Consider the following 21,504-nt stretch of genomic DNA (forward strand, 5'->3'; position numbering starts at 1 on the left):
CCCGTTGGGACTCGCTGGTCTTTCTCACCCGATGGAGCTCGACCCAGCAGGCTCGGGCTGCTGTCCTTTGCCGGCACTGTCCGCAGAAGCGAAAGAACCTCAGGAGAGCTCTGCCCCGAGGTCGGCAGATGGACATCCGATGACGCCTTTCGAAATGGCCTCGCAGAGGGAGCGAGTAGACTGTTGCTCTCGCCAAACTGGGGCGATGGCTCGATGATCAGCAATTTGGCTCCGACCGGCCCTGCCAATGTCTTCAGGGGAAGCGGTTGCTGGGTCATCTGAAACGCAGACGAGCCTGGGCTCTCTCTTGCATTCTCCCTATGAGTGTACTGCAGATGCCTGTTGTGGTCGAACGAGGCTGAAGTCGAAGCCGAAGCCGAGGCCGAGGCCGGGGGAGTGAATCCAATGGCTGGCTGGACAGGAGCCGCGATTTTGTTGGACTTGATGGCTGCCAGGCGGTTCTGGAGGAGCTGGTCCCGACGGGTGATTGCCTCGTCGATGGTCTGCACAGGTTTGGTGGTCCGAGGGGTTGTTGCCCGCGAGCTCTTTGGTGAGTTTGCGGCAACGATGCCTCGCACCGATGGGTTGGGCGACAGCGGCGGCAGCTGCACGCCGTGGGAACTCGACGGCGGTGTCGACTGGGACATGCCGAGCAGCAACGTCCGAGACGGTAGTGAGAACCGAGTGGCTGTCGAAGATCAGGGATTTGGAGGCACCGCTGCGAGCGGGCTGTTGAGGTGCTAACTGGTGCTGAGACGGAGCCGCCGGTTGCTTGGATGCGGCCTGATGATGGAGACAGCAAAGCTGCGTCAGAGCGAGCCGGTCGAGCCAGTCGAGTCGCTATCGGTCGTTGTGGTGGATGTGCGCACGGGGATGGCAGGGCTGAAAAGAAGATCGCTTGCTACTCCAACAAGACAGATGCAGCTCTGCACATTGGAACATCGAGACCACTGGCTTCAGTTTGCCGCGACCAACACAAAGGAAATCCTGCTTCTGTTTCACGCCATCAGCAGTGAACAGTGGAGCGGGCGTGCTTGGGACACGCTGATTGGGAAGAAACACTTGATCGGAGGCGGCGTGCGTGTGGATGAGAGTGCGGATGGGAACTGTGTGGTTTGGACGGGGGTGGGAATGCGTGGCCGGGTTGGCCCAGGCGCCGGAGCACCTTCGAAGGGCCCCAAGACCGGGTTTGATTTGATTTGATTTGATGCACGGCAGTTGATGCACGGCAGTTAGTGCACGGCAGTTGCTTCGTCCGCCGAGCAAGTGTCCGTCCTGGCGACATGGGGTCGCCCAGACCGAGCCATGAACTGCCCCGCAACCCCCCCCCTGGCACATGAACACAACATGGCCGCGGCCGTCACGGGACGCGTGCCGGGATGCGCCCCGACGCCGTCCTTCGGAACGACGACGCGTGTCGGGATCGCCGGCGCTTTCCCCACAACGCAGCCGCCCCTGCCGCGGCCCCGCTGCGTCGCTCCCTGGCTGCGATCGTCGTCTGCTCTTGGGCTCTCAGCGCAACCCTGTTGATCGATCGCTTCCCTCCTGCCGCTCCCGCCGCGATCACGGTCTGTGTTGATGTCCGATGCCCTTGCTCCGCATCGATGTGCTGCTGTACGGTGCTGCATTGAGCTGTGTATCATGTGCTCTGGGATCTGCGGCACCGAGGGGCCAGTCGTCCAGGCATGAAGCACATCGCTACTTCTGACTGTCTCAATCCAACACAACCGCCGTTTCATGTGATATCATTCTGCGACTCATAGCATATCCTCGTCTTGTCGTTCTCTATCGATTCCTTCGTCTCACTTCAGATGTTCCGTCTTGTCCATGCCCGGAGCCGCCTGCTCCACTCGGCCTCGTATGCCGGTCTGTCGCAGAGATTCGCTCGGCAATATGCAACTGCCAATGCTGCCGGTAAGCCAGATATCGAGGCGCTTCCTGCGACTTGGGGTTTCGCACAGGCTCATCAAACGATCCGCGGGGACGGCCCTGCTCTCGGCGCAACTCGAGCAACCTTTGTCCAGCCGCACATATGTAGTGTCTGTGGTCTGTCGCTGCATTCACGACACCCATGGATCACATACGTACCAACCACCATCCGTCCGCCTGTCCGTCGCCATCCAGACGTCTCTTCGCGCAAACCTCTGTTCGACAAGATCCTGATCGCCAACAGAGGCGAAATCGCATGCCGTGTGATGAAGACGGCCAGAAAGCTCGGCATCAAGACCGTGGCCGTCTACAGCGAAGCCGACCGAAACTCGATGCATGTCCAGATGGTTAGAGTCTCGGATGCAGAGCCCTGGTCGTGCACGAGTCGATGGACCTTGGATGGGATCGGCATATGGATTGCACTTGCTCTCAGTCGTCCCGTCCGGTTTTGGCATGTACCGCTCACACTTGCAAATGGATCGTGTCTGCTGTCCCATTTTCGATCTCATCCGTCGATACCATGGCATACGATCGGCTTGCCCTGTAGGCCGATGAAGCCTATCTGATCGGCCCCGCGACCTCCTCAGAGAGTTACCTGCGAATGGACAAGATCATTGACGTGGCCAGGAAGAGCAACGCCCAGGTCAGTCGAAGTATCCACTGGTGCAGTGCGTCCTTTGCCTGCCACGACGGGGGGCTGCTGTGGATGGCTCTCTAACCCGAGACTCTGGCTCTCTACTGAACGGCTGTCGATCAGGCCATCCATCCAGGCTATGGCTTCCTTTCCGAGAACGCCGAGTTTGCTAAAAAGGTCGAGGAGGCCAGCCTCGTCTTCATCGGCCCACCTCCCCAGGCCATCATCGACATGGGATCCAAGAGGTACAGCAGGCATATACTTGTCGGCCATCCTGTATGGATCGCTCGTCCCTGGCGGTTCGTCGACATCGCTTGCCTGTCTGACACCAAAGCGCATCCATTTCCAGCGAGTCCAAGATCATCATGACCCGCGCCAACGTTCCCGTCGTGCCTGGCTATCACGGCGAGAACCAGTCTGCGGAGCACCTCAAGAAGGAAGCCGATCAAATCGGATACCCCGTCCTGATCAAGGCCATCAAGGGCGGCGGTGGAAAGGTGGGATCAGGCGTCGCTGGCGAGATGGGGCGTCGGTGAAGTCGCTCGCCATGGTACAGCTGTTGACGAATCGTTCGCTCTCTGCAGGGCATGCGCATTGTCGAGAAGGCCGAGGTAGGTCATGCGGTCCATGCCTGAGCCCGTCATCGCGGTTTGGTCACCAACATCCACTCACAAGGCAAACGGACATAGGACTTTGATACCATGCTCGAGTCGGCTCGTCGCGAGGCCATCAAATCCTTTGGCGACGACCAGGTCCTTGTCGAAAAGTACATCCTCCGTCCCCGGTGAGTCTTCTGGCGCCAGTCTATGCCACAAATGCGAGCTCTGGTGTCGATGCTGCAGCAGCGACTGTGGCCAGTCCCCAGATCCATTCATGCTGCTAATTCGACACTCCACCTTCGATTCCACCCTGTTCAGCCACATCGAAGTCCAGGTTTTTGCCGACAAGGGTGGAGAGGCCGTCTATCTGTTCGAGCGAGACTGCAGTGTCCAGCGCCGCCACCAAAAGGTTCTGGAGGAGGCCCCTGCTGTAAGTCACCGGTCTGGACAGCGACTCACTGCCGGCAAGAGCGCAATGCGACTTTGGCCAGCAGCACAATCTGACACAACACCATCGCGTTCCTTCTATCGGTCCAGCCCGGCCTGACTCCCGAGCTCCGCCATTCTCTTGGCACCAAGGCCGTTGCTGCTGCCAAGGCCGTCAACTATGTCGGCGCCGGCACCGTCGAGTTCATCTTTGACACCGACACCAATGAGTTCTACTTTATGGAGATGAACACCCGCCTCCAAGTCGAGCACCCCGTCACCGAGATGGTCACGGCCACCGACTTGGTGCACTGGCAGTTGGATGTATGTTTCAGGCACTGCATCTTGGCCCGCAGACCCTATCTGCTGTAGTTGTCGTGTTGTCAGCGCCTTTGGCTGCGACAGGCTTGCGTCTGGGTCAATGCTAGAGGCAGGTTCGTGACTATGTTTGCAGTAAGATGCTCATCTATGCTTCGACACAATGCCCCCAGGTCGCCGCCGGCAACCCCCTGCCCCTCAACCAGGAACAGCTTCGTCTCGATGGCCACGCCTTCGAGGCCCGTATTTATGCCGAGAATCCCGCCAAGTGAGTCCGAAAGAGGGAAGGGTGCCCGAGTTGGACCCTGCGGCGCCCGCGGATATCTTTGTTCTCGCACCGAGTTCTGACTCGCCTTTGCTTGCCTCCCCTCGCAGCAACTTCCTGCCCGACACTGGGCCACTCATCCACATGAAAACTCCAGTCCCGAGCGATAGTCTCCGTGCCGAAACGGGTGTTCGCCAAGGAGACCAAGTCAGCGTCTACTATGATCCTATGATCTCCAAGCTGGTCGTCCGCGGACAGGATCGCACCGAAGCCCTGCGCGCTCTTCGAAAGGCGCTGGATGAGTTTGAGGTGGGTCGCACGGCTTGTATGTCTGACTGGACGATGGATCCTGATGTCGCACTGCCGAGCCGGAACACTCGCTCACTCTGCCGCCCTCTTGCTGGTAGGTTGTCGGCCTGAACACCAACATCGACTTCCTCAAGTCCCTGGCCTCGCATCCCGCATTCATCAGTGGCGATGTCGACACTGGATTCATCAAGGTACATCTTATCTTGTCGACCGGATATCGAGCGCGCAGCCCACCTCCGGTCCATTGGCGGATACTCACGCTGACCCCGCAGCGCTCCTGCACGTCCGACGCCCTTTACCAGTCCACAGGCACTAACATATGAACCTGCATTTTCCTTCGATGCCGACACTCAGAAACACGAGTCGGCACTCTTCAAGCCACAGGACCCCGCTTCCCCCGTTGTGCTGACCCAGGCTGCGTTGTCCTTCGTCGCCAAGGCACTGCTCCGCGAGCAAGCTCAGCGCGCCATGACTTCTGGTGAGAAGCAAGGCTGTCGGTAGCGCTCAGATATGGCTCGAACGTCTCGGACGAGCCGGCCCGAGTATGCGCCAGCATATTATATCGTAACGCCCTTTCTGTTTGCGACATAATACTCACAAATATCTCCCCCCCTCCTTCTGGCCTCTGCTTCAGATCCCTTCTCCCCTTGGGGCACCCTTGCGGGACAGCGTCTGAACCACACCCACACCAAGAAGCTCACTTTCCTCGAGGGCGAAAAGGAGGTCGTTGTCGAGTTTGAGTATCTCACCGGCAACGAATACAACGTCGAGGTATGGCAATGCATGCTGGTTTGCTGGACCTGTGCCAATCCGACTGCTGGATAGCTCGATAGTTGCTAGAATGCATGCCAAGACGCATATCTGAACCATATCATATCTTCTGGATCCTCTAGGTGACAGATTCGACCGGCGCCAAGACCACGCTGACGAATGTCCGTCTCGAGCTGAACGACACACGCGAGACGCTGCTGGTTGCCCACATTGGCGACCGCAAGATCCAAAGCACCGTGGTGCAGAACGGCAGCGAGGTGGTTGTCTTCCTGGATGGCACCAAGCGAACCTTTGCCGTCCCAGAGGTCGAGTACGACGACGACCACCACAAGCACGACACTGGTGGTGTGCGCACCCCGATGCCGTGCAAGATTTCTCAGGTGAGGAGCCGGCTGCGAGCACATTTACTGCAGTCGCTTGACGTGTATGGGTGATCAGCAAAAGTGCTGGGAGCGACGGAGCCACACGTCCTCACGCTTGACGATCTTTGCTCTCGGATCCAGATCAACGTCCAGCCTGGACAAAAGGTTGTCAAGGGCCAGCCGCTGGTTGTGCTGGAAGCCATGAAGATGGAGGTAAGACAGGGCAGATGCAGAGTGGTCCCGATTGCTCCTCTCCTCCCCTCGAGCTTGGTTCATGCGAGTCGTTGGTCGCTGACGCCGCCCATCACCCTCGCACTTTGCGTCTTCGTGCTGCAGCATGTCATCAAGTCGCCCCAGGACGGTGTCATAAAGAAGATCCACTTCAGCGTCGGTGATCTCGTAGGCGAAAAGAAGTCGCTTCTCAGCTTCGAGGACAGCGAGACCCGCGACTCGTAACCAGTTTGCAGGGAGCGAAGCAGTTGTCTGCGTCAGGACTCTCCGAAATACAGTGACTTTCTCAACAAGTAAAGGGGGAGGAGGCAGCGCCTGCTGTTCACGAGTTGCCACTGCACAGTCCATCCTCTGGATCGACTCGCTGTATGATAAGCTGTATTCAGAGCAAATGAGAGGGAAGAGGAGGAGAAAGCCATCTAAATCCTCAGACACGTCGATGGTACTGCATCCCTTGCCATGGCCCGTCGTCCCGGGCCAAAACGCAATCACAGCCGACGGAACCACGGTTGTACCGTCGCCGTATTCAGTTCTTCTTCTTCTTCCCTTGTTTCTTGGACTTTGGCAAGCCCTGGGACTCGTTCTCGTCCTGGTCGAGTTTCCGCTTCTTTGAGCTGACTGGCGACTTGGACGGTTTGCCTGGTCGCTGCTGCTGCTGTTGTTGTTGCTGCTGCTGTTGCTGCTTGGGTTTGCGTTTGGTGGACCCGCCGACCGTCTGGGCATAGTCGCCGAGTTCACGACCACCATCGTCCTCGCCCTCGTGCTCGAACTGGGTGATCAAGTCATCAAAGTCATCCAGAGAGGCAAAGTCGCCGCCGCCAAAATCGTCGCCGACCTGGCTGCGGGGCCGGGTAAAGTAGTCGCCGCGGTAACCCAGGCTCGCAGCCTTCTGGGCAAGCCGTCGGATGCGACTGGGAATCTTCTTGTCGTCGGCCTTCTTGGATGCCTTTGAGGCTGGTGTCTCGTCGTCTTCGTCGGCAGCGGCAGTATCGTCGTCCTCGTCGGAGGCGCCGTAGTCAAAGTCAATATCATCGTCCTCTTCGTCTTCAGCGTTGGCGTCGCCCTCGCCCTCATCCTCGTCCTTGTCCTCGTCCTTGTCAATGTCGCTCCAGGCGTCCTCGTCCGCAGCTTCATCACCGTCGGCGGCGGCTTCGTCATCGTCGTCGTCATCTTCGTCATCGTCAGCGACAGCTTCGTCGTCAACCAGATCATCGCCAGCCCAGGCAGCCATTTCGTCGGCGCTGTCGATCTCGGCACCCTCGCCATCGTCATCGTCGTCATTATCTTCTTCGTCGTTGTCCGAGGCGTGCTCTTTCATGAGGCGGTCAAACTCGTCTTGGTCCATCTCTTCGTCTTCATCCTCGCCATCTTCCAGCTTGGGGAATCCAGCGCTCTTGGCCATGGCATCCCAGACCTCGTCTTCGTCCATCTCATCCCCGTCGTCTTCGTCGTCGCCGCCACCGATATCCTCGTCCTCGGTCTTGGCCTTGCGGGTCTTTTTGTGCTTCTTGAGATCCTCTTGCTGTCGACGAGTCCTTTCGATAAAGTATTGCCGGAAGAAGGCCTGTGGTTGCGTTTGTGTATGAGCGGGCGTGAGTGATTGCACATGATGCGAAAGGAGCCAAGCTCAGTGCCCGATCATCCATCAACGATCCCGCCACAGGCAGCTCGCGCGTCTTCTACAAACATGCCACACACAAAGCAAAAACAAAAACAGAACAAAACACATGGTCGCTGGCGGCGGTTCTGTCGATACACCACCTCATCAGCCGCAATCGACTTGCGGGTTCCCCAGTCAACCTCGGTCACGGGCTTGTCGTCCAGACGAATCTTGGAGCCACCGGTCTCGCCGACATCGATCAGTACATCCCGCTTCTTGCCGCCCTGGACCAAAAGGCCGTCTGACTTTTGTCCAGGCCGGGGCTGCATGAGCGAGGTGCCCTTGTAGGGTGTCGCCACCTTCTTTGGGTTCTTGTACACGAACCGATCCAGGAATCGAGTCAGGGTGTGGTTTTGCAGGGGGTCGTAGTTGATGGTTCCGGGTGCGAGTGTGATCGGGGTGCCGGCAAGGAGGGTGCTGGCGTACAGACTGACGGTCGGATGGAAGTGGTTGCTGAACAGGCACTGTGAGCGCATTCGTGTTAGTGTTGAGATGGCCCCACTCGTCCTCCAGTCCACAGCTGAATCACACATCCAAAATCAGCCGCGGACCTTCCACACTTGTGGGCCGTGCAAATGCCTCGGCAGTGCGCAAGATCGCTGCCGAACACAGACAGCGAGCAGCAAGCAATGTGGCTTCGACGGCAGCACTCACCAGCTCCCATAGACACGTGTCCTCGGCATGCGTATAAAGCGGATCGCGGTTTCGGCCGTTGTAATGTCCAGTGCGCTTGCCGTCGCCGTTCTCGTTTTCGGCGGACTGCGATCGACTGTTGCCATCGCCATCGTCAGCGTCCTTGAATTCCTCAACCGAGTCGTTCTCCTCGGGCTGGGTGACCATCAGCCACAGAGACTTTCGGCTCTTGCAGATTTCGCTGATCAGGAACAGGCTTGCACAGGTGAACGGCACATCGGCGTGTCCGCATGTTTGGATGATGCGCTTGACAAAGCTCTTGATACGCTTCTCCGAGGTGTCGCTGTTCAGCGCCCGGTACAGGAGGTTGAGATACATGGCTTGCTTGGACGCATGGTAGAGGCGAGCATCGGTGAGAGAGTCATAGAGCGCGCGGTAGAAGCGATCGCTGATCGACTGTTACCACCAGAGGCCAGAGACAAAGACACCGACAGAAAGTGATGTTGTTAGGTTGGTCCGAGACACGGAAGCGGAGCGATAAATTGGTTTGATTCTATGTAGCTTATCGATAGTGTACAGCCACGAGGGAATGGCTCTGACGAAAATGCAACAGCGGCACGAACCTCGCGATTTGTCAGGACTTGGAAGACCAAGGTCAGAGCCTGGATCGAGGTGTTGAAGCTTCCAATGTGAGAGATGGTGAAGAGTGTGTCCATGTGCTTCTCGAACCTGAGATCGCAATCCGCGACAGATAAGAATGGGAGGGGACACAGTCAGCGAAAGGCGCACCATTCGTGATGATGGAAAGATCGGTACGCAGGCGAAGTTGTCTGACGGCAAATCCGATGCCTTTGGTCCGCCAAGCCACCAAGCCATCTGCGTCGGCACATCGATTCTGTTTCCATCAGCCACAAGACGACATGACGACAAGACGACGGACAGGTACATACACTTCCTCTTCGATCTTGGCGTACGGGAATGCGCGGTTGACACCCGTCAGGAGCGCAGCCAACATCTTTGAGTCGATTCCATCGGACATCAGACGGGCTTGGTCGTGTGCGGTCTTCTTGCTCTGTTGCTGCTGCGTCTTGCCGCCTTTGCCCTTCTTGCCGCCCGAGTTCCTCCATCGCGCTTTGGTCTTGGTCTTCTCTGCGGACTGCTCCTTGTCGTCCTTGCCCTCGGCCTCGGCCTCGTTCTCGTCACGGAGCTTGCGGACAAGCTCCTCGAAGATCATAAAGTAGATGGCAATCAGCTTGTTGGCCGCAATGACATCGCCCTCCTTGTGGGTCAGCACGATCTGATTGAGAAAGGTGATGGAATAGTAGCGCGCACGGTCCTGGATGTTGGCTCGGAAAATCAGCTGCTCGATTTCGCCAATGACGACGCTCTTCATGGCGGGGTGAGCGACGAGCAGTTTGGAGAGCAGCTGTGTGGCTTTTGAGGCGAGCTTGCGGTCTTGGTCGCCCTGGGGTCGTAAAGAGAGGGAGAGCAGTGATGAGCCCATTGCAATTCAACGGCTCTGTCGACCACTCCACACACACAGCTTAGCACTTCACCGGAACCCAAGTGCCAGCAACTCGGCGATAGCTTACCAGCTTGTTCACAAGCAGGGCGAGCAGATTCTGCTCCTGCTCTGGCTTGGCGGCCAGCAGGTCGTGAATATGTGTCAGGACCCTGTTCTTGACGTGCTGGAGGACATCCTTGGCGAGTTCCTGGGATCGCAAAGACATGCAAGTGAGTTGCTTTTGCTGGGCAGATCCTGCATCGCCATTGTTCGCCTGCTTTGTTTGGCCTAGATTCATATCCGGGTGCACGAAATGCCGACCTACCTCAAGCAGCTGGAGGAACTCAAAGTAGAGCTTCTTCAGAGAGTCCTCAAAGTACCACAGCGCGAGGTGCTTGTGAGTCACCTTGCTGCTGAAGAGCGGCTGGTCACGGAAGTACCGAAGCTTGCGGTCCGGCAGAAGCGTGCCGAGCAGCAGGTCCTTGACGGCATCAATCGCCATCAGGGCCTCTCTTCGAGCCTTCTTGCGGGCCATGCCGTGCACCAGCTGGTCTCGCAGCAGATGGAGCGTGTGGCAGGGCGACTCCTGGATGAGCAGAGTCAGGGCCGAGCATTTGTCGTTTGTGGTACCGGATCGCAGGACGGTGGAGATGAAATCTTTGTCGGCAGTCGACATGGATTTCTCTAGAGCACGCGAAACCTCGTCAGTAGGGAGCATTCGGCAGTACCACTTCCTGATTCCGGGTCTGCTGCCCAGGCGGCCTGCTATCCAGCCCCACCGAGAGATCGAGCGTACCAGTTTCGTATTTTTCAATGTCTTGGTCGAGCAGAGCCTTGCCCTTCTCGTAGAGCTGACTGATCTGGCTCTCCAGGCTTGCGTTTGGCTCAGCGGCTTTAGCATCGCCCACCGAGGCAAGGGGAATGGTGTGCCACAAACTGACAGGATCGATGAGCTGCCAGACCAAGAGAGCAGGGTATTCCGATCAGTCGAGGGAAGGTCGATGCACTAGCTCGGTATGTCCCAGAGTGCCTTTGGATCTCCTCGCGGCTGAATATCCGGATGCATGCGACATATCCTCACCGTTTTCTTGGAGGACTTGGCCTCGTTGTGATTGCCTTCCAGCAAGCTCTGCATGTGCTTCTTCAGCGACACTGAGTCCATGGTGCTCGCTTGGTTGACAGAGTCGCCTGCCTTTTGTTTTGCAGATTCCTTCTTGGAACTGTCGGGGTTCTGCTCCTTTTTGCCGGTATCGCCCTTGCCGTCCTTCTTAGTCTCCTCCTTCTTCTGGTCTTTGGAGCCCTTGGTGGCATCCTTGGCTGCCTTCTCGACATCTTTGGTGTTCTTTGCGCCGTCCTTGGCTCCCTTGGCTCCCTTGGCAGCATCCTTAGCGGCGCTCTTTGGAGCCGGCGCGTCCTGTTCTTCATCGGCATCCTCGTTCTCGTCACTTTCTTCATCGTCGCCAACGACCGCGATCATCGATTTTTTTGGATCCATCTTCAGATCCTTGCTGAAGAATGCCTGCAGTTCGGCCAAGATGCCCTGCCCGACCACCAGAATCCGTATTTAAAACCCATTATCTGGAGACGACCACGAAGCAGACGTGAGGGAACCCTCTTCCTTCCCGCTCTCGGAAGGTCTGGCTGGTGGTGGATCAGGGGCTGTACCTGCTCGTCGATCTTGGCTTTGTTGAGCTTCCTTTCGTCCTTCTTTTTCTTGATGGCCGCCGCCTCTTCCTCGTCGACCTCGGAGCCGCTCAGGACTTCGTCCAGCAGATCCAAGTCTCGTTCGTTACCCCCAAGTGCCTTGATTTCTTCCAGCAGTACCGCAGTTCCTTTCTGCACCAAAGGACAGGTCCGATCAGCATGCCAGATAAGGGCATCCGACTGTTGGCGATTGCGCTGGAACAGGGCAGCTTGGAGACGCTCCCTCATCGACATCGATACCCACCGGTTTGCTGGTCTGCTTGCCCGGTCCCTTGTTCTTGTCCTTGGGTTTTGGCGAATTACCGGATAGGCTTCCGGCGCTGGCATCGGCCTTCTGGACGGCCTTCTGAGCGGCCTTTCCGGACCGTTTGGGGGTGGGTGCAGCAGCCGCGACGGCGGCCGCCAGCTGTTTCAGTTCATCCGAGCCCGCGAGCGACATGAAGAAGCCTTTGAAGTGAATTCGAGAGTAGAGAGAGAGAGATAGAGGGCTAGGGCCGGTGCTAGTCAGACCAGATGCAGCTGCGAGACCAGATCGGGAGCGAGCGCTGTGGGTGATGGTGTCTGCCTCGGACGGGGCGCGATGATATCCGAGCAGGACGAGAAAGAGTGGGCAAAGCGATAAGCGATGTGCAGAGGGATGACCGCGGTCGGCGCGGGACGATGCGTACTGTGTGTCTCGGCGACTCGCAGCTGGCCGGTATCGTCAGGCCGGAAGTTGGTTGGGGTGCTCGAGCGACGGTGATGGTGCTGGGGAAGCACTCTGGTCGCGCCGGTGTCGTTTTTGGACCGGCGACAACAAAAAAAAAGTATGCTGGCTGCGCACGGCAGTTCATTCCTCACTCCACAGCACGACGTGCCTGGCAATGCCATCGACGGAGCGCCATCTGCACTGAGTCGGCCCTGCTGGCGACGGAACCAAGTTGTGTTTATTCGGATGCGTCTGTGGAAGAGCCACAGTGTCTCACTGGCTGGGCAGGTACTTGTACGGATTGAGGATGCCCTTGGGATCAAACAGATCCTTGATCTTCTTCATGTACGCAATCATCTCCGGCGACTTGGAGTAGCCGAGGTAGTCGGCCTTCATGAGGCCCAGGCCGTGCTCGGCAGAGATACTGCCGTGCTTTCCGCCGGTCCACTCGTACACATACGGCTCGATGGCCTTCTCCACAGACTTGGAGTAGTGCGACGTGACAATATTCAGATGCAGGTTGCCGTCGCCAATGTGTCCAAAGCCGACGACGTGCTTGACCGGCGAGGCTTCGGAGGCGCCCGGGTTGGCCGGGTCGTAGAAGCCCTTCTCCTGCAGACGCACACGCATAGTCTCTACCAGTTCGTAGAAGGACGGCACCGGCATCGAGAGATCGTACTTGAAGTTGGCGCCTTCCTTGACACAGGCCTCCGAGATGGACTCGCGGATGCTCCAGAAGGCATGCATCTGCGTGCTATCCTGGGCCAGGACACCGTCCTCGATGATGCCGTCCTCCATGAGGTTCTCGAGGAAAGAGGCCAGCTTTTCGTCGTCGTGCTCCTTGTTCGAGCCCGAGGTCTCAATCAGGACATAGCACGGCGCCGTTTGCGAGAAGGGGTCACGGATATGGAGGTGCTTCTGGACGAGGCTGAAGGAGGCCGAGTCAAAGAACTCATAGGCCGAGAGGATCTCGGAGAGGTTGGACTTTGCGCGCTTGAAAGCCTCCTGGACGGCGTTAAAGTCCTTGAGAGCAAACATGGCTGATTCGCCGCGGCACAGGCGACGGGCAGCGTGTCGCAGCAATGGGATCAGTGGCTCGATGTCAATATCGAAGATGGATACAGCGGCAAGCTGATCTGCACTACCACCAGCTGCAGGACAGAACACCAGGCGAGATCGGATGTCGGGGGAGGGGCCAGGAAGATGACGGTGCACCGGAAACTTGGATCGGGAGGAAGTTCAAAGAAACCACGGCCATCGATACTCACCGACATTGACTGCCGAGCTGCGCTTGGGAGTCAGAATTGAAACCTTGGTGATCATGCCGAGGACGCCCTCGGAGCCCACAAACAGATGCTTGAGGTCCAGGCCCGTGTTGTCCTTTCTCAAGGGCTTGCCCAGTTCCATCAGGGATCCGTCGGCAGTGGCGACCTCCAGGGACAGAACGGTGCCATGGAGGGAGCCATATCGCAGGAGACGAATGCCGCCAGCGTTGGTGGCGACGTTACCGCCGATGTGGCAGCTGCCCTTGGCACCGAGGTCTGTCGAGCGACATTGGGTCGAGCAGGCGCAGTTAAAGGACGGGCGGGTGTGTTCACGGACGGGTATTAAATGCGTTTACAGCAAAGGCACATACCCAGGGGCATCATGTAACCCTTTTCGGCGAGCCAGTCGTCCAGCTTCTCGAGCACACAGCCAGCCTGGCAGGTCAGGATGCCCGAGACTTCGTCAAACGATTCAATCTCGTTCATGAGTTGGGTGCTGATGACGATTTCGTCAAACACGGGCACGCTTCCTCCGACAAGCCCTGGCAGTGGATGCACATTGGGGTGAGCGTTGGAGTGTGCAACGTGTGCCGCCCGTCAAAGAGGCAATTGGGTGGTATTTGCATGGTGGACCTCAACGAGATGTCGTATTCGCACGATGGGCCTCAACGAGATGTCGTATTTGCATGGTGGACCTCAACGAGATGTCGTATTCGCACGATGGGCCTCAACGAGAGCACTCGCGCAAGAGTGTTCATCGCACTGTGTGCCTCGCATGCACCGAGGTGACAGTACATGGCCACAGGGAACTCACCGGTATTGCCGCCCTGTGGGACTACGGCAAGAGACTGCGAGTTGCAGTACTTGAGAATGTCGGCCACCTGCTGGGAGGTCTTGGGACGCAGCACGACGGTGGTCTTTCCGCGGTACTTTCGGAGCCAGTCCTGAGGGAAATCGAGAGCCAGTCCGCAGCGCATTTGATTAGAGCCGTCAGCGTCGTGCTTTTCCTGGCACTCGCTCGCCTCTGTGCACGATCGAATTCGATCGAGATTTGCTTGCAAAGGCCGAACGTGTGGATACCTCGTTGAACGGCTCGATTTCGTCCTTGTCGGTCAGAACGCCTTGCGGACCGATGATGGATCGGAAGTGCTCCAGGTCCTGGCTATCCACAGCCTTGAACTTTGGATTGCGCTTCAGCTGAGGGAACTTGTCGACGGTGTACAGCTTTCCATCGGCACCACCGAGGATGGCCGGGGAGGTCGAGAAGAGCCGGGTCGTCGGCACAGGAGCGAGCGAAGGATATGCAGCAGCAGCGGTTTGCGCCGCGAGCTGGAGGACCCTCAGAGGGGCCGGGCGTCTGGCCAGGCGGATCGCCAACTGGGAAGAGAGTGACTTGCACAACATGACGGCTGGATCTTTGATGGAGAGCGGCGATGGCAGAGCAGCAACCTGTGCCAGCAGCGATAAAGCACCCGCAAATCAAACGTCAGCGTGGTCGATACGCCCTGGTGGCCGCCGGTACACTGCGGCCGGCCTGTGTATTGATGCTCTGGGCCGTGGACCGACGCACGATGGTCCCTGGACACATACCGAGCCGGGCAGGATCAGGTCGAAGGACGCTGCGGGTTGCCTGGCAAAAGCAAAAACGATGATAGCGGCGGATGTTCTGCGGCTGATTGGCAGGGCCAGGAACCTTATCGGTCACGTGCGTGATGCAGGCGGATGCTGACTGGCTCTGACAATGCCGGCGACATGCAGCGACGCAGGTCGCCGATGAGCAGGCCGACAGACGCCGGGGACGCAATTGCGTTTAAAGATGGGATGTATTGGGAAGGCGATGGGATATTACAGAGGCACAAAGAGGGCAGTGCGGATGGGCATGGCCACGGCTCCCGGTCTAAATTCTCCAGATCGCGCTGAGCACCAGCCTGGCCAGGACAGCGTTTTGGGGATGTGGTGGCGGAGCACCGTCAGTTCCAGACAGTCGGCGAGCACGGCCATGGAGTCGAGAGGACCGATGGCGCGTAGTCGTAGGGGGAGAGATGCTTATTTTTCAAGGAGCTTGGCCAAGATCTCGTTATCGCGGTACAGAAGGTACTCCTCGCTGCCGAGCTTGACGGTGTTGCCGCCAAAGGGAGGAAGCAGGATGCGATCGCCCTCCTTGACAGAGCAGGGGTGGGTGACTCCGTTCTATTGGTGCAGGGTTGGAGAGATGGGTTAGACCAGCGGTGAGAGCGTGTATCCGTGGTTCAAGCGGATCTGGGGCATGTCGCCCATGATCTGGGCCGGCCTGAATGACCCAGGGCAACGGGAACGGAGAGAGCGTACCTTGTCAGGGGCACCGGGGCCGACAGCCATGACAATGCCCTCGTTGAGGGTCTCCTGGGCCTTCTCGGGGATGAAGATACCCGAGGCAGTGCGCTCCTGGGCCTTGATGCGCTGGACCAGGACACGGTCGAGGAGAGGAATGATGCGCTTGATGGTGGACTGGTGTCAGCCGATCGGATGCCGGAGCAGATCAGATATCGCGGAGAGGGGAGACGAAGGCAGTTGCATCGACAGATCCGTGGCAGTTGGGCGATGATGGTGATGGATCGGTTGAGAGGTGAGTTGGCCGACGGACAATTCCACCAGGACAAGCCCGGATCGGCAAGATCGGATGGACAAGATCAGCCAGCAGTCGCGGTCGACAGAATCCGTCAGCATATGCTCGGCAAGACCAGCCAGCACACGTGCTCGGGGAACAGCGACAGGTTCGATCGGGCAGCAGCGCAGGCACTCACCATGGCGGCGGATGCTGTTGGGCAGGACGATCTGGGAGACGGCGAGACGAGCCCGATCGAAAAGCAAACCAGGCCGAAATTTATGCCAGGCGCGCAGCCCAGGCCCGCGGACAAACCCGAGTGCGGCACTGGTTCTGTGGGGTTCTCTGGCATTCCAAACGGAGGGCGTTCCGTCCGCAAAACCGCCGCCGTCCCGGGGCGTGGTCCGGGAGAGGCGAGACGCGGGCGAGACGCGGGCGAGATGCAGGGCGAGATGCAGGGCGAGACGGCACGTGCGTCGCCAGCACGCACACACACATGCGCGCCCCACAGCGACAGTGCGCGGCCGAACAGCGCCGCGGCTGCGCATGCTGCGCACGAGCCGTCTCGCTCCCCATCTCGCCATCCATCTCGCCTGCGTCTCGCCCACGTCTCGCGCAGCCAGCGAGACGTTTTTTCTTCCGCCCTTCCGCGGATCCATGCAAGTCGCCCAAACATAAAGGCGTCGTCCTGCAGCCCTCCTGCCCACCCCGACCGATCGAGTTCCTCCTCTGCCGCTGCTCTGCTGCCGGATCCTCCTGCCCGTCCGCACGCCTGCCATGTTCCGCGCTGCTCTCTCTCGCCCCGTCGCCCACAAGCCCGCTGCCCTGCTGGCCCGGTCGTACTCCCACAAGGTCATTGCCTTTGGCCAGGACGGTCGCCAGGCCCTGGCTCGCGGTGTCGACATCCTCGCCAGAGCCGTCGCCGTCACCCTTGGCCCCAAGGGCCGCAACGTCATCATTGGTAAGTTGGCTTTGCTATGCACTGCCGAGTCCGGGCTGTGGCGGCATCGCATGACGGAGCGGCTCCATCGACCTGGATCGCGATGTGGCATATATCCCGATCTCGCCAGGGTCTAGATCAGTCTAGATCAAACCAGATCAGACCAGATCCCGAATCCAGACCAGCAGATGTCTCGTTGCCTGTGTCAAGTGTGCCAGCGCAGCCACATTCTGCAATGCAGTGGCAGCTCCCTCGGCACTGCTCCCGGGTCGCTGCGGACCCTGCGCTGCTGTGATCTGGAGAGGGCTACTAGCCATCCATTTGGCCAGACGGATTTGGATCTGGATCTGTGTCGGCAGCGCTCTGGCTCGTGCGGAGCTGAAGCGTCAGACCTCTCGCAGCAAGCCTCGGCAGCGACGGCGCGACCAAAGCCCAGAGGCGTTTGCCTCTCCGCAGCCAGGCTTACACGCGATTTCCGATCTCCTCTGCCTGTGCTCTGGGTGGGCGTGTGGCTTTGCCAATGCCGCTGTCGATCTCTGACCTCCTCCTCTCCCCTTCCTCCCTCGGCCATCCTCGCTATGCGCATGAAACAGACCAGCCCTATGGCTCTCCCAAGATCACCAAGGATGGTGTCACTGTCGCAAAGTCCATCACCCTCGAGGACAAGCTCGAGAACCTCGGTGCTCGGCTTGTCCAAGACGTTGCCAACAAGGCCAACGAGACCGCCGGTGACGGCACCACCACCGCCACTGTCCTCACTCGCGCCATCTTTGTCGAGGGTCTGCGGAACATTGCCCAGGGTGTCAACCCCATGGATCTCCGCAAGGGTGTCCAGCAGGCCGTCGACCTCGTCGTCAAGTACCTGAAGGACAACTCGCGCGTCATCACCACCACCCAGGAGATTGCCCAGGTCGCCACCATCTCGGCCAACGGCGACAAGCACGTTGGCAACCTGATCGCCCAGGCCATGGAGAAGGTCGGAAAGGAGGGTGTCATCACCATCCAGGAGGGCAAGACCGTCGACGATCAGCTCGAGATCACCGAGGGCATGCGCTTCGACCGCGGCTTCATCTCGCCCTACTTCATCACCGACACTCGCTCGCAAAAGGTCGAGTTCGAGAAGCCCTTTGTCTTGCTGTGCGAGCGCAAGATCAGCCAGCTCTCGGACCTCCTCCCCGCCCTCGAGATTTCGGCCACCCGCCGTCGCCCGCTCCTCATCATCGCCGAGGACGTTGACGGCGAGGCCCTCGCTGCCTGCATCCTGAACAAGCTCCGCGGCCAGGTTTCTGTCTGCGCCGTCAAGGCCCCCGGCTTTGGCGACAACCGCAAGGCTATCCTCCAGGACATGGCCATCCTCACCGGCGGCACCGTCTTCACCGACGAGCTCGACATCAAGCTCGACAAACTCACCCCCGAAGACCTCGGCTCCGCCAACAGCATCACTGTCACCAAGGAGGACACTGTCTTCCTGAACGGCGGCGGCTCCAAGGAGGCCATCAGCCACCGCGCCGAGCAGATCCGCCAGCTGATCAGCTCCACCCAGAGCGACTATGAGCGCGAGAAGCTGCAGGAGCGTCTTGCCAAGCTCTCCTCCGGTGTCGCCGTCATCAAGGTCGGCGGCTCCTCCGAGGTCGAGGTCGGTGAGAAGAAGGACCGCTTCGTCGATGCCCTCAACGCCACCCGCGCTGCCGTCGAGGAGGGTATCGTCCCTGGTGGCGGTACGGCTCTCCTGAAGGCCAGCAAGGCCCTCGGCACCATCAAGGGCGACAACTTTGACCAGAACCTCGGTATCGAGATTGTCCGCAAGGCCATCCTCGCCCCCTGCAAGACCATCTGCGACAACGCCGGTGTCGAGGGCGCCGTCGTCGTCGGCCGCCTGCTCGAGAGCTACAACCCCGAGGCTCCCAAGGAGGCCCAGAACTTCAACTTTGGTAAGTCCCTGGTCTGCGATCCCAATGTCATTGCGATGTCATCGTGATCTCGTTGTGGTATCATTGTGATATCATTGTGATGTCATTGTGATCTCGTTGTGATGTCATTATGGCAACCCCGCCATCCACGAGCCGTGTGTCGTCTGGGACTCATCATGCCTTCCCCGGTCTCTCCTACCAGGCTACAACGCCGCCACCGGCGAGTACGTCGATATGGTCAAGGACGGTGTTATCGATCCTCTCAAGGTTGTCCGCACTGCCCTTGTCGACTCCTCCAGCGTTGCTTCGCTGCTGACCACCACCGAGTGCATGATCGTCGATGCCCCCAAGCCCGAGCCTGCTGCCCCTCCCATGGGCGGTATGGGCGGTATGGGTGGCATGGGCGGCATGGGCGGCATGATGTAAAATAGCTATTCCTCTGGCCCCACTCCCCTGTTATATATCCCGTCCACCACTCGCCATTCACCACTCCACCCACTCTCCGCCGACCCGAGGCATGCATTCCTGCCTCTTCATCCCACTCCCTTCGTCAGCGACCGACCGCTGCTTCTTTCCGCCATGTTCGTGGCACTTTGCACAACAATATAACGACCGTGATCATTCTCACCAGCATGTCGATCGCCGATCTGAGAGGGGCGCTGCGGCAGAACAGTCTCCGGTCCGGCTCCGGCTCCGGCCGCTCGGGTTGCGCATCGCCGGGCCGTCTCCGGCCTGCACTCTGTCCCATCCGCCCCATCTGCTCCATCTGCCCCATCTGCTCCAGCGACCAAGCCAACGGCCAGCACCTTCCCGTGCGCGAGCCACCCCCGATGGAGATAAGCTTGCTGCGCATCTTGTCAGCCACTCGTCATCCAAGCCGCGCACCCGCCTCGCTTGTTTTCCGGCCAGATCAGCGGAGCCATCGCCGTCCCGCCAGCCCAGCCCAGTCCAGCCCTGATCTGCCGTCTGCCATCTGCCCTCTGGACCGCACCTCCCTGCCTCAAGCATCCTCAGCATCCCGAGCACCATGGACGTCTCCGATCTGACCGACCGTCTCCTCTTTGCCATCCCCAAGAAGGGCCGGCTCCACGAGCAGGTCCTCAAGCTGCTCGAGGGCAGTGACATCCAGTTTGTGCGCAAGAACCGGCTCGACGTTGCCCTCTCGACCAACCAGCCGCTGGCCTTGGTGTTCTTGCCGGCTCACGACATTGCCAAGTTCGTGGGCGAGGGCAACGTTGACTTGGGCATCACCGGCCAGGACATGGTGGCCGAGAGCGGTGCCTATGTCGAGGAGCTCTTGTCCCTTGGCTTTGGTTCGTGCTCGCTGTCCTTCCAGGCCCCGCTCTCGGCCAGCGAAACCATCCGCTCGCCCCTCGACCTCGTCGGCAAGCGCATCGTCACCAGCTTTCCCTATGTCGTCTCAAAGTACTTTGCCGCCCTCGAGGCCGAACTCGCCCAGTTCCCGAACGGATACACCAAGGAGCAGGGCGAGCAGGCCCTGAAGCGTGCTGCCGAGGCCGCCCAGCCACCCACCGAGCACATCAACCACAGCAACATCAGCACCCCGACAACCCAAACTCGCATCAATTACGTCTCTGGATCGGTCGAGGCTGCCTGCGCCCTCGGTCTTGCCGACGGCATTGGTGAGTTGACCTTGTCGTTTCTGGATCGCTGGAGGGAGACGGATCTGCCGCCATTGTGCCTATCGCCCTTGCTGTGGCTCTTGCCATGACGGCTCTTGCCATAGCCCGATGATCCATCCAGACACCGTGCTAACGTCCTCAATCGCACCCGTGTCCCCATTTCCGATGGCAGTCGATCTCGTCGAATCGGGCGAGACCATGCGCGCTGCCAAGCTCCATGCCATCGGCGACATCCTCAGAACCCAGGCCGTCCTCGTCTGCAATCCCAACAAGCGCCAGACCCAGCCCCTGATCGGCACCATTCTTCGGCGCATCCAAGGCGTCATCGCCGCCCAGCGCTACGTCCTCTGCAACTACAACATCCACCGCTCGCGCCTGCCCGAGGCCATCAAGATCACCCCCGGCAACAAGGCTCCGACCATCAGCAACCTCGAGGACCTGTCCAACGGCGTCTACGAGGGCTGGGTGGCTGTCTCGTCCATGATCGAAAAGAAGAAGCAGGCCGAGATCATGGACCAACTCGATGCCGTCGGAGCCAGCGACATTCTGGTCTTCAACATTCTCAACTCGAGAGTCGTATAGATTTGACTACATCTCCTTCTCCATAACCCCGATCCGGTCCCCCCCCCCGAAAGGATTCGTAGCAATCCCTCCTTATCGCCCACCCTTCCGCCTCCCCACTCCTTTCTTTTACACTCTACATGCAGCTCAAAGAATACACGCCCAGCTTGCCCATGCGACGTTCAAGCATGACCACAGCGTGCAAGCCAACAAACGCAGTGCAGGGTTGCGGGAATCGGCAGCGTGGCGGATGAGTGTGTGTATTTGGGCCAAACGAAGCTGTTCAGCGACCTCAACGACGGGTGCGTCCCGGAGCACAATAAATAGGCGACAAAAACGAGTGGTGTGGATGCGGACGGAAGAGGGATCGGGACCGACGGGGGAGGGTTAGATATACAAGGCACAGACTGGTGACGATGGCAGCAGGGGGCTTGGGGCTGAGCAGACAAACATGCCAGCAGGCAGAGGATATCGCGGCGACAGGCGCCATGAGAAGAGTAGGGGTTTCAGGCACGGGATATGTCGCATATCAAGGACTGCATCTGGCTTGGATCACACGATGGAGCGG

General features: G+C 59.1%; 6 protein-coding genes across 6 annotated transcripts; 3 read left to right on the forward strand and 3 right to left on the reverse strand.

Annotated features, from left to right (window-relative positions):
• The first annotated feature begins 1,437 nt into the window (after window positions 1-1,437).
• Window positions 1,438-6,137, forward strand: BJ171DRAFT_447184 (carbamoyl-phosphate synthase L chain, ATP binding domain-containing protein). The gene is made up of 18 exons (XM_053108195.1): window positions 1,438-1,568; window positions 1,812-1,914; window positions 2,125-2,276; window positions 2,477-2,572; window positions 2,687-2,808; window positions 2,913-3,060; window positions 3,148-3,174; window positions 3,253-3,347; window positions 3,481-3,592; window positions 3,700-3,912; window positions 4,080-4,174; window positions 4,282-4,480; window positions 4,579-4,671; window positions 4,835-4,958; window positions 5,115-5,251; window positions 5,374-5,631; window positions 5,755-5,826; window positions 5,950-6,137. Exons 2-18 carry the CDS (start codon window positions 1,812-1,814, stop codon window positions 6,067-6,069), a joined length of 2,166 nt encoding a protein of 721 aa, XP_052962499.1. The 5' UTR covers window positions 1,438-1,568; the 3' UTR covers window positions 6,070-6,137.
• Window positions 6,138-6,153: 16 nt separating this feature from the next.
• Window positions 6,154-12,090, reverse strand: BJ171DRAFT_571599 (CBF/Mak21 family-domain-containing protein). Its single transcript, XM_053113686.1, has 12 exons — window positions 12,014-12,090; window positions 11,590-11,833; window positions 11,307-11,477; window positions 10,723-11,181; window positions 10,438-10,594; window positions 9,967-10,325; window positions 9,730-9,849; window positions 9,088-9,602; window positions 8,761-8,866; window positions 8,159-8,593; window positions 7,606-7,968; window positions 6,154-7,408 (listed from the first exon to the last, which is right to left on the reverse strand). The coding sequence occupies exons 2-12, from the start codon at window positions 11,782-11,784 to the stop codon at window positions 6,371-6,373; spliced, it is 3,918 nt and encodes a 1,305-aa protein (XP_052962500.1). The 5' UTR covers window positions 11,785-11,833; window positions 12,014-12,090; the 3' UTR covers window positions 6,154-6,370.
• A 163-nt stretch (window positions 12,091-12,253) lies between these two features.
• Window positions 12,254-14,924, reverse strand: BJ171DRAFT_525038 (uncharacterized protein). Its single transcript, XM_053112624.1, has 6 exons — window positions 14,889-14,924; window positions 14,379-14,747; window positions 14,113-14,242; window positions 13,670-13,840; window positions 13,302-13,574; window positions 12,254-13,073 (listed from the first exon to the last, which is right to left on the reverse strand). Exons 2-6 carry the CDS (start codon window positions 14,700-14,702, stop codon window positions 12,307-12,309), a joined length of 1,665 nt encoding a protein of 554 aa, XP_052962501.1. The 5' UTR covers window positions 14,703-14,747; window positions 14,889-14,924; the 3' UTR covers window positions 12,254-12,306.
• A 178-nt stretch (window positions 14,925-15,102) lies between these two features.
• On the reverse strand, window positions 15,103-16,117 carry BJ171DRAFT_525040 (chaperonin 10-like protein). The gene is made up of 3 exons (XM_053112625.1): window positions 16,082-16,117; window positions 15,627-15,785; window positions 15,103-15,488 (listed from the first exon to the last, which is right to left on the reverse strand). The coding sequence occupies exons 1-3, from the start codon at window positions 16,082-16,084 to the stop codon at window positions 15,345-15,347; spliced, it is 306 nt and encodes a 101-aa protein (XP_052962502.1). The 5' UTR covers window positions 16,085-16,117; the 3' UTR covers window positions 15,103-15,344.
• A 471-nt stretch (window positions 16,118-16,588) lies between these two features.
• Window positions 16,589-19,360, forward strand: BJ171DRAFT_525041 (chaperonin Cpn60/TCP-1 family). Its single transcript, XM_053112626.1, has 3 exons — window positions 16,589-16,843; window positions 17,416-18,753; window positions 18,935-19,360. Exons 1-3 carry the CDS (start codon window positions 16,660-16,662, stop codon window positions 19,156-19,158), a joined length of 1,746 nt encoding a protein of 581 aa, XP_052962503.1. The 5' UTR covers window positions 16,589-16,659; the 3' UTR covers window positions 19,159-19,360.
• Window positions 19,361-19,619: 259 nt separating this feature from the next.
• Window positions 19,620-21,158, forward strand: BJ171DRAFT_251245 (uncharacterized protein). The gene is made up of 2 exons (XM_053106691.1): window positions 19,620-20,375; window positions 20,548-21,158. Exons 1-2 carry the CDS (start codon window positions 19,760-19,762, stop codon window positions 20,955-20,957), a joined length of 1,026 nt encoding a protein of 341 aa, XP_052962504.1. The 5' UTR covers window positions 19,620-19,759; the 3' UTR covers window positions 20,958-21,158.
• Window positions 21,159-21,504: the final 346 nt, after the last annotated feature.

The sequence above is a fragment of the Polychytrium aggregatum genome (assembly GCF_025602895.1).
Source record: "Polychytrium aggregatum strain JEL109 chromosome Unknown BJ171scaffold_57, whole genome shotgun sequence".
Lineage (NCBI taxonomy): Eukaryota > Fungi > Chytridiomycota > Chytridiomycetes > Polychytriales > Polychytrium > Polychytrium aggregatum.

Coding starts and splice junctions, on each gene's coding strand:
- BJ171DRAFT_447184 (XM_053108195.1), top strand. CDS start 1,812: ATGTTCCGTCTTGTCCATGCCCGGAGCCGCCTGCTCCACTCGGCCTCG. Junction 2,809..2,912: donor ATCGACATGGGATCCAAGAG/GTACAGCAGGCA, acceptor ATCCATTTCCAG/CGAGTCCAAGATCATCATGA. Junction 4,959..5,114: donor TCAGCGCGCCATGACTTCTG/GTGAGAAGCAAG, acceptor CCTCTGCTTCAG/ATCCCTTCTCCCCTTGGGGC.
- BJ171DRAFT_571599 (XM_053113686.1), bottom strand. CDS start 11,784: ATGTCGCTCGCGGGCTCGGATGAACTGAAACAGCTGGCGGCCGCCGTC. Junction 8,594..8,760: donor AAGTCCTGACAAATCGCGAG/GTTCGTGCCGCT, acceptor TGGTGGTAACAG/TCGATCAGCGATCGCTTCTA. Junction 7,969..8,158: donor ACACGTGTCTATGGGAGCTG/GTGAGTGCTGCC, acceptor ATGCGCTCACAG/TGCCTGTTCAGCAACCACTT.
- BJ171DRAFT_525038 (XM_053112624.1), bottom strand. CDS start 14,702: ATGTTGTGCAAGTCACTCTCTTCCCAGTTGGCGATCCGCCTGGCCAGA. Junction 14,243..14,378: donor AAATCGAGCCGTTCAACGAG/GTATCCACACGT, acceptor GATTTCCCTCAG/GACTGGCTCCGAAAGTACCG. Junction 13,074..13,301: donor CAGCTCGGCAGTCAATGTCG/GTGAGTATCGAT, acceptor GCGGCGAATCAG/CCATGTTTGCTCTCAAGGAC.
- BJ171DRAFT_525040 (XM_053112625.1), bottom strand. Junction 15,489..15,626: donor GCCCCGGTGCCCCTGACAAG/GTACGCTCTCTC, acceptor CTGCACCAATAG/AACGGAGTCACCCACCCCTG.
- BJ171DRAFT_525041 (XM_053112626.1), top strand. CDS start 16,660: ATGTTCCGCGCTGCTCTCTCTCGCCCCGTCGCCCACAAGCCCGCTGCC. Junction 16,844..17,415: donor GGGCCGCAACGTCATCATTG/GTAAGTTGGCTT, acceptor CGCATGAAACAG/ACCAGCCCTATGGCTCTCCC. Junction 18,754..18,934: donor GGCCCAGAACTTCAACTTTG/GTAAGTCCCTGG, acceptor CTCTCCTACCAG/GCTACAACGCCGCCACCGGC.
- BJ171DRAFT_251245 (XM_053106691.1), top strand. CDS start 19,760: ATGGACGTCTCCGATCTGACCGACCGTCTCCTCTTTGCCATCCCCAAG. Junction 20,376..20,547: donor CGGTCTTGCCGACGGCATTG/GTGAGTTGACCT, acceptor TTCCGATGGCAG/TCGATCTCGTCGAATCGGGC.